Source organism: Sceloporus undulatus, chromosome 4 (genome assembly GCF_019175285.1).
Source record: "Sceloporus undulatus isolate JIND9_A2432 ecotype Alabama chromosome 4, SceUnd_v1.1, whole genome shotgun sequence".
NCBI classification, from domain to species: domain Eukaryota; kingdom Metazoa; phylum Chordata; class Lepidosauria; order Squamata; family Phrynosomatidae; genus Sceloporus; species Sceloporus undulatus.
Genome location: NC_056525.1, coordinates 163,806,513 through 163,820,043, shown reverse-complemented (window position 1 = coordinate 163,820,043; position 13,531 = coordinate 163,806,513). Strand labels below are relative to the sequence as shown.

Genomic DNA, 13,531 nt, shown 5'->3' with positions numbered 1-13,531 from the left:
CTGGGTTATGAAAGGTTCAAAGTTATGGTTTAAGATCATCAACTGAACTGGGCTGCATATATAAAGTATCCCCCACATCCACCCACAAAAGTGTCTCAGACTGTCAAGATATTAAAGAGTTACAACTTCAAGAAAAGAGTGCGAAACAATTACTTTGCTTCTGTAACCCAGAACGAACAAAGCAGAAACACACACATATATAAACACTGATTGGGAAAGATCCCTTTTTTTGCTTCAAAAAGCTTACAGTATTTTCAAATGATTTAGAAAGAAATCATATCCCGGTAATTATGCAATGACATTGAACAACACTAAGCTTCATCCATATTTCCTGTCCAACAGGGGGGAAAAGTAAGGAAGTGTTTCCGCTTAGTCTTTTTAAGCCAAGAAGATAACACCATTCAGTAAACAAAAGCAAGCGCAAGGCTAGTGGGAAATGTTTGGATCAGAGCTTTGAGTTCTCTTTTACACTGTTTCGAAGGCTTTCATGTGGCTATACATCAATGACAGATTGCATAAAGCGTCTAATGTTCTAAGTGGAACAGATGGATATTTTAATTGCACAGAGAGCTCTGAGGTATATCAATACCACCATCACCAAGAGGGGAGTTGTTACAAAATTTCAAGCAACAGTGTCCAATGATGAAAGGAAAAAGAATCGGCAGAAAAGGCAGCCTTTCAGCTCTCAGCAGATATGACTAACAGCCCAAGTAGAGTGAAAGTGGACAAACCTGGCTCAAGAGAACAGAATTCAAGCCCATTTTCTATATGGCTCTCAGGGTATTGTATTCATTTATGGCTGCAATCCTAAGCACACTTCCTAGGAAGGAAGTCCTAGCCAGTTCTGTTGAACTCCTTTTGAAGTTGATATACACAGATAAGAGAGGAAAAGTTAAATGCTTGCAGATCCAAGGACACAGGTTTTTTAAAATCATTCCATGCTGAACACACCCATCTTGTCTGATTTTGGAAGCCCAACAGGGCCAACACCTGCTTGGATGGGAGACCACTAGAGAACATCAGAGATAGGAGCAGAAGGAGCAGTCAGAGCTGGCAGTACTGAACTAAATGGCCCAAAGGGTCTCACTCAGTACAAGGCGGTTTCCTATGTTCCCAATCAAAACCTAAAACCCAAGCCAAACCATCTTAAAAATAGGAAAAATCAGAGGGGGGTGAGAGACCTCTAAATTGAGTGACCCTTCCATTTTAGTGCTTTCTTGGACGCCTGCATCTAAACTGGTCATGCCCCAATTTGTTGTTGCTATATACCAATGGCAAACCTATGAATGAGAGACCTCATGAGAGGTCACAGAATGTCCCAATAGAACAAAATAAAATACTGGTAGCTGTAGGATTGGGGATGGGATTGCACATTGATCTGGAAAGAGAAAAAAGAGAACAGGCTGTTCTGCTTCTGCATTTAAAGGTAGCTTCATGGGCAGAAATCAGCAGGTGCTTTAGAGCACAACCATTTTCCCAAGGGACCTTCATACAGCTGCACACATAGCCACTAGGTACACTGATTGGCTCGCTAAGTAGATGGTGAAGACTTAGCTACACTTGATCAGAAATTTGGGCATGCTAAGATTATTCCCATCATTTGGCAGAAAGATACAGATGACCACTTTTCAGAGTAGCTAAACAAGCACTATGAGAACCAGTGTGGTATAGTGGTGTGAGTGCTGAGACTGTGATCCAAAACACGCTGCAGAAATAATCCAGTTTCAGACTGCTTTAACTGCCCTGGCTCAGTATTAAGGAATCCTGGGAATTGTAGCTTATTGTGGCACCAAAGCTCTTTGACAGAGGAGGCTAAACGTCGCACAAAACTACAGTTCCCAGAATTCCCTAGCATTGAGTCAGGGCAGTTAAACTGGTCTCAAACAGGATTATTTCTACATTGGGTTTTGTCCCCTATGACTTTGGGGACCAAGCCTTAGTAAGGGAAACCCACTTACTTTGGGTAAGTCACACTCTCTCAGAGCCACAGAAGAAGGCAAAAGCAAATCCTTCCTGAATAAATATTGCCAAGAAAACTCTGATACTTTTGCCTTAGGGTTACCATAAGTGAAAAACTACTCGGAAAGCATACAACAAAACAAGCACTCTTTAAAATGATCCTCAATTCATTTGTGATTATCTGCTTATTTCTGTGCCTTAAATTTCTATTAAGAGGTACATCTCCTGGAGGGTTTTTAAATTAGGAAAGTGAGGCCATTTTTTAAACAAGGGCGGGGTACATACCGCCACTTTGCGGCGCTCTGCCGCCGCCGCCGGTAGGTCCGCGGGGGAGCCGAAGCCTTCAGACAGCCCGACTCCCGCGCGGACCGAAAAAGAAGCTCCAAAATGGAGCTTCTTTTTCCATCGCGTTTGCGACGTAGCGAGGCGCCAGGGGCGCGCTCGCTACGTCACAAGGGACGCGACGCGTGCGGACGCTCAGCGTCCAATACGCAAAGATGGCGCCGGCCATGTAGAAGGGCCGGCGCCATCTTGTACGGACGGAGTCCGTACTAGGCCCAGGGGCGTCTATAAGAGATGCCCCTTTTTTAAAATGAGACGTCCTCCGGACGTCCCAAATGCCGGTGCAGAAAGCACCAAAGATAGTTAATAGTGATGCCAGTAAAAGAGTAGGCAACCTTCATTATGGACAGAAGCACTTAAAGGAATCAGATATCAATGACCACTATATTCCCAAACACGCTATTGAACATAAAGCTAGAGCACTTCCAGCCTAAAACACAACTAAACAGATCCATCTAGCCCAGTGGTTCCCAACCTTTGGTCTTCCATTTATTTTGGACTTCAGCTCCCAAAAGACCCAGATAACTTGCCCAACTGTCAGGAATTCTGGGAGCTGAAGTCCAAATCATCCAGAGACTGAAGGTTGGGAAGCACTGATCTAGTCCACAGTCAAACCCCCACCCAAGTGCCTCATCTTTAAAAGGGAGAGGGAATAAGAGAGATTAGGATGGCAAGCATGGGTGAAGCCACTGAAGCAGCTGGGGGCTTGAGAATTAAGTAGTAAAGCATCACAGCATTTCTCTGAGAGGTCCTGCCATCAGATAACTCCACTGACTTGATGAATACTGCTACAGAGCCCCAAATAAGACCCTCATATGTTATGCAAGTCATATTTTGGGTTAAACAACTGCAAGAGAAAGCAGGAGCAGTGTGCTTGTTGACTGAATATGGTGATGAGTGTCAAACAGAGAATTAATGATTCAAGACCAAAAGTGTCTGAACCACAGTTGACTGCTCATTCTTCATCATCATCAAGCAGATCTGAAATGAATTGTCACAGAGATCTCCATGGCTTCCAAATGCTACTGGTGACATTGTGCATCCAGCATGGAAGGTTATGAGGTTATTCGGAATGGTTGCTTGCTGTCCCACCAGGATTAACTGTGCTTTAACAGAGAAGGAAAAGCATCATTTAGCCATGTCAGCCAGCAGACAAACTGTCCTGGCCCAGCAATAGAGAAACTCTGGAGTAATCTGTGTTCATATGGTAGTGGTGGTAGTGATATGACAGATGAGGCAGAAGCAGACAGGGTCATCTCTTCTCTCCCTTGCCATCATCCCCCATGCACTTTTCTCCCACTCAGCACTCTGCAGAGGAAGGGCAAATTACTCTTAGTAGTAGACTTAATTGATCTTTAGCAGACAGCTTTTGAAACTAGGTCAAAGATCATCAGAGCTTGAAAAAATTAGGGGGACGGCTGCTCTCAAAATTGCCCAGCAAGCATGGCCAGTGACCATACTGGCTGGTGGATTCTGGGAATCAGAACCTCGAAGTGTAGGTTTTCCATGTTCTGAAGACCATCTAAATTTAGGCTGACTGCCTGCTCCTTATGCTAAATCTTATATACTGGATTACAGGTGTTCCTTATGCAGCAAAACAAGGTATTTATCTTCCAGGAAGATCTTCCACTCTGCTCAAGTACAATCACCTGACCATACACAGTATCACACAGATGACATGCAGGGGATATTTCAATGCCACCCTGTGTGCTTATTCTTTTCTTGGACTTCCCTGTTCCTTCCACAGCTGGTAGTTTTATTGCCAAGTCTATTTGCATAAACATTAATCCAATAAAAGGGAGGGAAGAGGAATTCAGAATCAAACCTACCATGCGCTTTTCTTTATATCATGACTCATTCACACTGACTAGAGCAGAGGGTGGGCAAAGTGCAGCATTCCAGATGCTGCTGGACTGCAATTCCCAGCAATCCTCAGTGTGAACTAGGCTGGCTGAGGATGATGGGAGCTCTGACCCTACATCTGGGAGGAATGCACTTTGCCAGACAGAACATACTACTGCAACAGGACACTGTCATTTAACAGCATATCAACAAATTATCCCTGACGGTTATTTTTATGTGCCTACAAATTGCTTCTGACTTATGGTGACACTGTCCTGTGGGAAGTCAAAGGCTTTCATAGCCAGCATCCATAGTTTTTTGTGATGTGTTGTTGTTGTTGTTTTTCAGGCTATGTGGCCATGCTCTAGAAGAGTTTATTCCTGACATTTCGCCAGCAGACACTAACCCTCTTTAGTATACCCTCCCACCCTGAGGCCTGCCATTAGCAACAGAACAATCCACGTGCAAATCACTCCTGCCTTCCCAGGTTCACACAGTGTGTATGTGTGTGTGTGTGTGTGTGTGTGTTTGTGTATACACATACACCCAACTCCTTTCCAGGCAAGAGTTCTCTGAAGATGCCAGCCACAGATGCTGGCGAAACATCAGGAATAAACTCTTCTGGAACATGGCCACATAGCCCAAAAAACCCACAAAAAACTATCCTATGGTTTTCTTGGCATTTCTTCAGATAAAGTTTGTCATTGCCTTCCTCTGAGGCAGACAGAGTAGGACTTGTCTAAAATCACCCAATGGGTTTCCATGGGTGTGCAAGGATTCAAACCCTAGCCTCCCACAGTCCTATTCCAATATTCAAACCATTGTGCCACAATGGTATACAATGCATTAAACTCCTTAATTAAGGGAAATTATCCTGAAAAAGAAAGCATTTTAGGAGGGGAAAAGAAATTTAAACTGCTTACATTGTATAAAATGTAATGCTAAAGGGCAATTCAATTTTTCCACACCTTGAAAGTTCAGTGAAATCTGAAATATAAGCTATGACATGCATTATGCAGCTGATGGTTGCAAGTGATTTCACAGTGGCTTGTTCAGCTCTCATGAGCCCCATCTGCCAAAAGGCATGATAAAAGAGGTTGCACAAGTCCACAGGTTAACATGTACTCCACTCTACTTTTAAAAGAGAAATTGTACATTCCATGCATTAAAAACTCAAAAGCAAAACAAAAAAGGCTTTTAAAACCTTTCTTGGTGGCTTGTAAGTGCCTGATTCACATTTTCAGCCTCCTAGAAACCTGTGATAGGTTCACCTTAGGGTGTCCTAAGTTATAAACAACTTGAAGGCACACAAGAGGAAATGCCTGATCTACATAAAAATCACAGAAAATGGAAACATACTTCTATATTGGCATGTCCTCCTTTCACAGGTACTCATTCACAGTTGATGTCCACGGGTTAGGAATAAAGAACCCCTCCATTTCTTAAGATTAAAATAATTAAATTGTTGTTATTGTGTGCCTTCAACTTCTTTCCAACATAAGGTGACCCTAAGGTGAACCTATCAGAGGTTTTTCTTGGCAAGGTTTCTTCACAGGAGAGATGCCTTTCCCTTCATGGGTTTAGTGGAATCATATGCTGTTTACTCAGAAGTAACCCATCCCTGTGAGCAATGCAGCTTATTTCCAAGTAGATGTGCAGAGAACTATAGCTTGAGGTGTATGCTTCTAGGCTTGTTCTTACAATGGTCCCTGCTCCTGCAAGTTTTGAATCTTTACCTCCTTTTTGCACCAGCATTGCTAATAAAAGAGGACACGTGGAAGTCATCTCAAAGCATGTAACCTGCTTCTCAATCCCATTACTTTTGAGATGGCCATTCAATGAGCACATGCATTAAAGTATACTGATTTGCCACAGGGCTCTAGCCCTGGACTGAATTTATCCACTAAGGCACTGGTTTCCAAACTTTGGCCCTCCAGATGTTTTTGGACTTCAGCTCTAGAAGCCCCAAGGAGCTTGGTCAACAGTCAGGAAAAATGGGAGCTGAAGTCCAAAACATCTGGAGGACCAAAGTCTGGAAAACACTACACTAGGGTTTCCAGAGTCAACACTGGAGAGGGCTTCTGTACCTTTAATGATTGTATAGAAGAGGGAATTTAAACAGATGTTGCTTCTTACATGGTTGCATGACAAGGCACACCTGCTGAAATTCCCTCTTCTGCACAGTCCTTGGAAGTACAGGAGCCCTCATTAGTTTTCCCTCTGGCAAACTTATTCACCCACCACAGCAATCAGTAAATTATCATTTAAATCCAATTAAATACCCCCTAGCCATAACTAAAATCATGCCTGCAGCTATTTATAGGCCAAAGTTTACTTATAGTTTCTTCTTAGTAGTTGAACAAAGAGAATAAATATATAAATGTGTCTTCAAGCTGTATATATTTTAAGGAAATCCAGGCTTGATGGCATGAAATCCTCAGAACAATTTTATGGAAGAAAAAACAGAAAAAGGTTTTGCCTTCAAAATGCCTTCTTGGGCATGGAGACATTACTACCATGGTTTATTTTCCATCAACATCACAATTTTAGTCCCAGGGGAGGCCTTTTACTAACCGGAAGTGACCAGAAGCTGACTTCCTGGTCACTTCCTGTTGCCAAAAACAAAACTAAAAAGAAGCAGCCAAAAACAAGGCAAAACGTATGGGGTGGCCTCATGTGTAAGACTTTCAAACACATGACTCTGATCACACATTTGTGTTTGCCCAGCTATTCTCTGTTCCTGCACCCTCTCATCCACCCTCATTTGTCAATCCTCTAATACGCCAAGGATTTTCTGTACCAGACAAGTATTTCACACATTTGCAATATGAATATGCAACAGCCATTAGACAACCAGGAGGGAAAAAAATCTCCTGCAAATGAAAGCAACTGTACAATTGCAGATCATGAGCAATCTCTTTGCTAGGCAACAATTACCTACAATAGTAGCATCATGTCTGTCAACAGGTAGTTTGAACACCAGACCCCAGTATTAATAGTTGCTTACTATATTTATACAGAATTCGACTTTTCAAGCAAAGAAGTTAAGGGTCTATACATGGTTCTCCTACACACATACACACACACATACACCTTAATCCTCACAACAAACCTAAGAGGTAGATTAGGATGAGGGACTGTCTGAATATCTCCCATGAGCTTCACTGCCAAGGGATATTTGAAGCTGGATTGTCCTATTTCATCATAACCACTACACCACACTGTCTCCGCTTACAAGTAACATTCAGGAATCCAGACATTGTTCAAAGTAATCTCCAATAGATATAACCACTTTTTAAAAAGCAATATACAAAAGAAAAGCCCATAAATTTAAAACATGCTTCTCCGAAAAGATCTAAAATCTAAAAAGATACAATTTGGAAGTAAAGGTATCTAAACATTTGTGTTTTCTTCTAAATCTGTGCACAGAGAGTAAAACGGGTGGGAATGATGCAATCTTGCAAATGCGGGTGGACTGCAATTCCATTTCTCACTGTTGGGTGTGTTGCAAAGGCTGCTGGAACTTGAGAGCCCAGTAACACCTAGAGAGCTGCATGATTCTTCTGCCTGGCCTAAAGCAAGATCCACAAAACTAGTAAACTTAGCACCATACAGGACCAAGAGTGGTCTGGATGCATCTGGCTGCCCTGCCAGCAGAATTCATCAGGCACTTGACAAGTAATAATACAACAAATAACTGGCAGACTGGATTCACCTTTATGGATTTCACTGTTGATCCACCATGCTGGAACAGTCAAAGAAATCCAAACACCTTTACAACTCAATGTGAAAAGCCAGTGGACTGCATCTGTCAAAAGAAGCTCAGCTTCTCTGAAGGTGCCAGCCACAGATGCAGGCAAAACATCAAGAATAAACTCTTTTATAACATGTCCACATAGCCCGAAAAACCCACCAAAAACTATGGATGCCAGCCATATAAGCCTTTGACTTCACGAAGCTCAGCTTCCTCGGCAGTGTAGGTTTTGCCTTTCACATCTTGTACTGAACAAGCATTACAAGGCAAGGATCCCCACCCAAGAGGAAACAGAGTGCATCCAGTTTAACCTCAGCTCTACTGAACCTTAGCAGGAAAAAAATCAATTATGTTACAGCACAGTCCTCCTCCTCCTCCTCATACAAAGGTCAATTTGAGCATGGCTCCTGTTTCCATGTGCACATTTTCGAACAGTAAAGGATATCTAGATAGGGGTCATAATATACCCAAGAATCATCTGCAAGACAGGAGCTTTGAGGAGGAAGTGGAGGGAATACTCTTTTTGCCATCTATCATCATACAGATCTATCCTGTCTAGACCAGACACAAGCAAATTAAGGTGAGCTTAATTGAAGAAAACTGTCCTATCATTTCCAGTAGGATTTGCTCACACCAACTACTAAGGGCAGAAGTGGTGTAGAATGGCTTCTTCAAGAAATCGGTGTTCAGAGATTTCCTTAGGCCTCACTTATTTAGCCAGCTCTTTGGATCTGTGCCTCAGCCCTTTAAGCCCACCAAGTTCTTGTTTCATCTACTCATACATTTTTTTGAACTGGTAACAATCCCTGTTTGTTAAAGAAAGGGAAGATCCTTATTTCCCTCAAAAGAAAATACACACTCACAGCTTAAAAAATTGTTACTTCACTGCAACCAACACAGGTGGCCCAACAAACAGGCATCTGCTGGACAAGGCAATTATGTTTCTTCTTGTTGATTGAGCCGCCCAACTTCTCCAAAGATCATCTCTTTTGCTATTAATCATTATATGGATCTATCCTGTCTAGCTCAGATACACCAACAGGGTGGGATACATCAAAACAATCCTACACACATTTAAACTTGTAGAACTAAGTCCTACTCATTTCAACAGTGGTAGCCACCTCCACATCCAGCAAGGCACCTTAAAGGAAAAGCCGTGTGATCCAAATGAACATCCAATCCTGGCTTTCAGACGCACAATGAAGATAAAATTGACACATACAATGTTGTCAATTGAAACAAGAACAAAGGGGCTACATGGATGGATGCTAGGCCATGCGTAAATGTATTTGCAATTTTGTATTTACTCTCTTCTTTTTATGGTGTTGTAAATTGTTTTCGCTTCAATGCAAAAATCGGGATTGCATGTTCCAGAGACGCTTTCGCACATGGAGCATCTAAACGAGAAAATGGGACAGCCAGGAACATTTCCTTCAAAACTGCTTTGAGCTACAGTGTCACACAAATGTATTTGCAATGTATTCGCAAAACACACACCCTTTGCACACTTCTCAGAAGCAGGGGGGAGGAGGGTTGGGTTTTACTTAACCAGCAAACAGATTTCAAGGCAGTATCTTTCAAATTAAAACCTCTTGCTGAATGGACAGTATCCCCCTAAACACACCCACAAACACACACACAAGGACACGCCTGCTCCTTGTCCAATCTTGTCGGCCTTCAAGTCGTTTCTCATCTATGGCAACCCTAAGGTGACCCCTATCACAGGGTTTTCTTGGCAAGCTTCTTCAGAGGGGGTTTGCCAATGCCATCCTCTGAGGATGAGAGGGTGCCACTTGTTGAAGATCACCGAGTGCAGTGATGGCGAACCTATGGCACGCATGCCAGAGGTGGCACTCAGAGCCCTCTCTGTGGGCACATGTGCCATTGCCCCAGCACAGAGTTTGCCAGTTTGTTACTAGAAAGCCAGAGAGACGTGGCACTTTGCAATAAGTGGGTTTTGGGTTGCAGTTTGGGCATTCGGCCTCTAAAAGGTTCACCATCACTGTGGGTTTACATGGCTGAACCAGGATAATTAACAACAGCAAGAGATTCAGACAGCAAATTCTGTGGCACCTCTTCTCTTGGAAAACTTCCCAAATTCATCCCAATAACCAAAAAGGAGGAAGACTTCACACACACACTTGCCGCACTTGCCAGTCCTGTGCATGCACATCACATTGTGTCTTCACACTCTCCCTGCGCACCAAAACTTGCTTTCTTCACCCACAGACACAGAATATGGCCTCCTCCGTTGTGCCCATGCCTGTTAAATGCCATGCAGAAAAGGCTTCAAAAGAGCCCTCCAGTTTGATGAAGTCCAGTGTTGGACTACAACTCTGGAGACCAGGGTTCGAATCCCTGTTCAGCCATGGAAACCCAGTGGATGATGTCGTGTAACCCACACTCTCTCAGCCTCAGAGTGTTGCAATGAATGGCAAACCTCGCCCTGAAGAAGCCCGGCCAAGAAAACCTGTGATAAGAGTCACCTTAAGCCAGGAACGACTCAAAGGCACACAACAACCAAGTTGTGGTTATTATCCCTAGGAAGTATGGGGATCAGAGTGAGCAGGCGTCCTAACCGCCAAGGAGGACAAGGCACCAGGAAATGTAGGACAAAGGAAATGTAGGGCACGGCCAAAGGAAGCATGGAGGACATTCCAAAACAAAATCAAAAACACTCTGTATCATCATTGTAAATCCGTGCCTCTTAGCCCTGTTCCAAATGGAGGACATTTTCAAACCCTCCTGAGCAGGAGGCCAAAATGTAGGGCGCATCATGGAAAAAGGAGGACCTGCCTGGTCTCCCTGGTGGCAGCAGAATACCACCATTCAGTATGACCCAAACAGGGGATTACTATCCCTGAGTAAGCAGGGGCAAAGCAGACTCCCCCATAAGTCCGTGTGCGTATAGATGTGTGTGTTTGTGAGCCACCTTGAGTCCCTTTCTGGAGAAAGGTGACATGCAAATAAGAGTAAAGCCCTGGTGTGTGTGTGTTTGTGAGCCGCCTGGAGTTCCTTTCTAGGAGAAAGATAGCTTACAAACAAAAGTGCAGTAAAATACTGTTTTGTGTGTGTTTGTGTGTGTCTGCCACCTTGAGTCCCTTTCTAAGAGAAAGGCGGCATATAAATAAAAGAGGTATAAACTCCTTGTGTCTGTGTGTATATGTCTGCCTTTAAGGGAAAGGCGGCATACAAATAAAAGAGGGGTAAAGCCCTGGTGTGTGTGTGTGTGTCTGCCTGTCGCCTGGAGTCCCTTTCTGTGAGAGAGGCGGCCTCCACATAAGAAGAGTGTGTGAAGTGCTGGTGCGAGTGAGAGCCTACCTGCGTGGAAGCGGATGAGCCCCCCTGTCTCGGCGTCCATGCCCTCCTCCTGGACCCGCCAAAGGTCCCGGAAGCCCAGCTGGGAGAGGTAGTCGTTCTGGAGCTGGAGGGGCTTCTCTTCGGGGAGGAGGCGGCGGGCGCTCTCCCCGTGCAGCTGGACGTAGAGGGACGGAGGGGGAGAGGGAGAGGCAGAGGGGGCCTCCTCCGCAGACCCCGCCAGCGCTGCCTCGGGGGCCTTGGGGGGCATGTCCGGGGGACCCTCTGGCTCCAGCTCCTCCGAGGAGGAGGAGGAGGAAGAGGAGGAAGAGGAGGAGGGCGAAGGCGAGGGCTCCAGGGGCTCTGCGTTGTGGAGGAGGAGGGAAGGGCAGGAGAGCGGAGGCCCAGAGAGGTAGAGCCGGTGAGGGCGGCGGCGGTGGCGATGATGGTGGCGAGGCCTCCTCCTCGTGGGACTGGGCTCCGAGGCCGAATCCTGCTCCTCTTCTTCTTCCTCCTCCTCTTCCTCCTCCTCCGTCTCCTTGGGCCCCAACTGGAGCAGCCTCGAAGCCACCTCGGCCGCCGTGGTCTCCAGGGTGCAGAGCACCGGGAGTAGCAACACACCCCCTCCTCCTCCTCCTCCTCCTCCTCCACCACCTCCTCTTACTCCTCCGCTACTACTAGTAGTAGTGTGGTGGCGGTGGTGGTAGTAGACGTGGACGCAGCCCCGTTTGGGGTCCCTGCGGACCCACTCCCTCTCCGGGGGCTGCAAGGGCTGCGGCGGGGGGGCCTTCTTGGCGGCGGTGGCTGCGGAGGGGATGAGGAGTAGCAGCATCGCTTTGCGGTCTAGAGTAGTGGAAGGCGTCGGGGGAGTAGTCGGCGAAGCCGAGGAGGAGAGGTTCCTCTTGAGGCGGCCCCTCCGAGCCAAGAGGGAGCCATTGGGCGCCGATGGAGGAGGAGGCGGCGGCGGGAGAGAAGGAGAAGAAGAGGAGGATGCAGCGGTTGCTGTAGTTGCGGTTGTCTCCCTCTTCCTCCTCCTCCGCTGCTGCTGCTGCTGCTGCTGTTGCGGAGTAGCCATCCTCGCGCCACCGCCGCCTTCTCCTTCTTTGCTGCTGCTGCTCTGTTGCTGCTGCTGCGCAGGTTCCATAATGGAACGTCGCGACGACCAACGTTCTACCCGATTATTCTTCCTCCCGCGCGAACATTCCGCCGGTGTCTCCGCGTTCCATCCGGTCCGACGCCCTCCTCCTCCTCGCCATTAAGGGGACTGTGCTGCTGCTGCTGCTGCTGCTGACTGAGAGACAAGGAGACGCCTCCCTCCCTCTTCCTCTTCTTCCCACTCCTCTCTCAATCCCCGCCCTCCAGCCTCATGAATATGAATCAAGCCCAAACAAAACAGGCGTCGCATTCGCTACGCTGCTTCGACTCCCACGCTGCTTCTTAATATTCATAAGGCGGCGGTGACGTCATCGTCGGGAGGCGATAAACAAAACGTGACCGAGAGGAGGAAAAGGAACTGGTGACCAAAGGGACGCTGGGAAATGGAGTGTTTTGAAACGCCTCCGCGGCCGGCCCGAGCGCGATGGAGAACGACATGTCCCACAATGCACCGCTTCTGCTGAGGCGGGAGAGGATGAGGCCTACTCTGTTCTTGTTCTCTGACTCTGAGGCTTCCCAAGCCCGCTCTGTTTCTGTGGCACGCACACGCCCCCCTTGGTTCCCCTCCTTGACCCTCCTCCTCCTCCTCCTCAAGAGTGTAACGTCCCAATTTGAATCCACAGAACGGGGCGGCTTTTATTGAGTCACTCCTTTTCTGTCTCTGTGGACAACATTTCTATTCAACCAGTCCAGCAAGCCCGCAGTCTTGGCTTTATCTTTGACTCTTCTCTGTCGTGTATCCCTCAGATCCAGACCACAGCCAAGGCTTGTAGATTCTTTTTGTACAATATTGCCAAAATCCGACCATATCTCTCCGCCTCTATTGCCAAGATCCTGGTCCATGCCCTAGTGATCTCACGACTTGATTACTGTAATGTCCTCCTGGCTGGGCTTCCTTTTTCTCACCTCCGTCCTTTAATCTCTGTCCAGCATTCAGCTGCACGCATTATCACTTCCACCCACCGCTCTGACCACATCTCTCCTGTGTTGGCATCCCTTCACTGGCTCCCTCTCCCTTTCCGCATTCAGTATAAGCTCCTGCTGTCGACATTCAAAGCCCTCCATGGACTGGCCCCTCCTTACTTATCAGACCTTCTTTCTCCTCACCTTCCCACCAGGGCCCTCCGTTCTGGTAGTCAAGGGTTCCTGTCTCAGCCCAGGATTTCCTCTGCCCCATCCCGG

The 13,531-nt window shown here is 46.4% G+C and overlaps 1 protein-coding gene across 1 annotated transcript in view; it reads right to left on the bottom strand.

Annotated features, from left to right (window-relative positions):
• PHLPP1 (PH domain and leucine rich repeat protein phosphatase 1) overlaps window positions 1–12,464 on the bottom strand; it is a 193,047-nt gene extending 180,583 nt beyond the window's left edge. Inside the window, exon 1 of the mRNA XM_042464403.1 lies at window positions 11,219–12,464. Within this exon, the coding sequence (XP_042320337.1) occupies window positions 11,219–12,338 (1,120 nt within the window). The 5' untranslated portion in view covers window positions 12,339–12,464. The remainder of the gene's footprint in view (window positions 1–11,218) is intronic.
• Window positions 12,465–13,531: the final 1,067 nt, after the last annotated feature.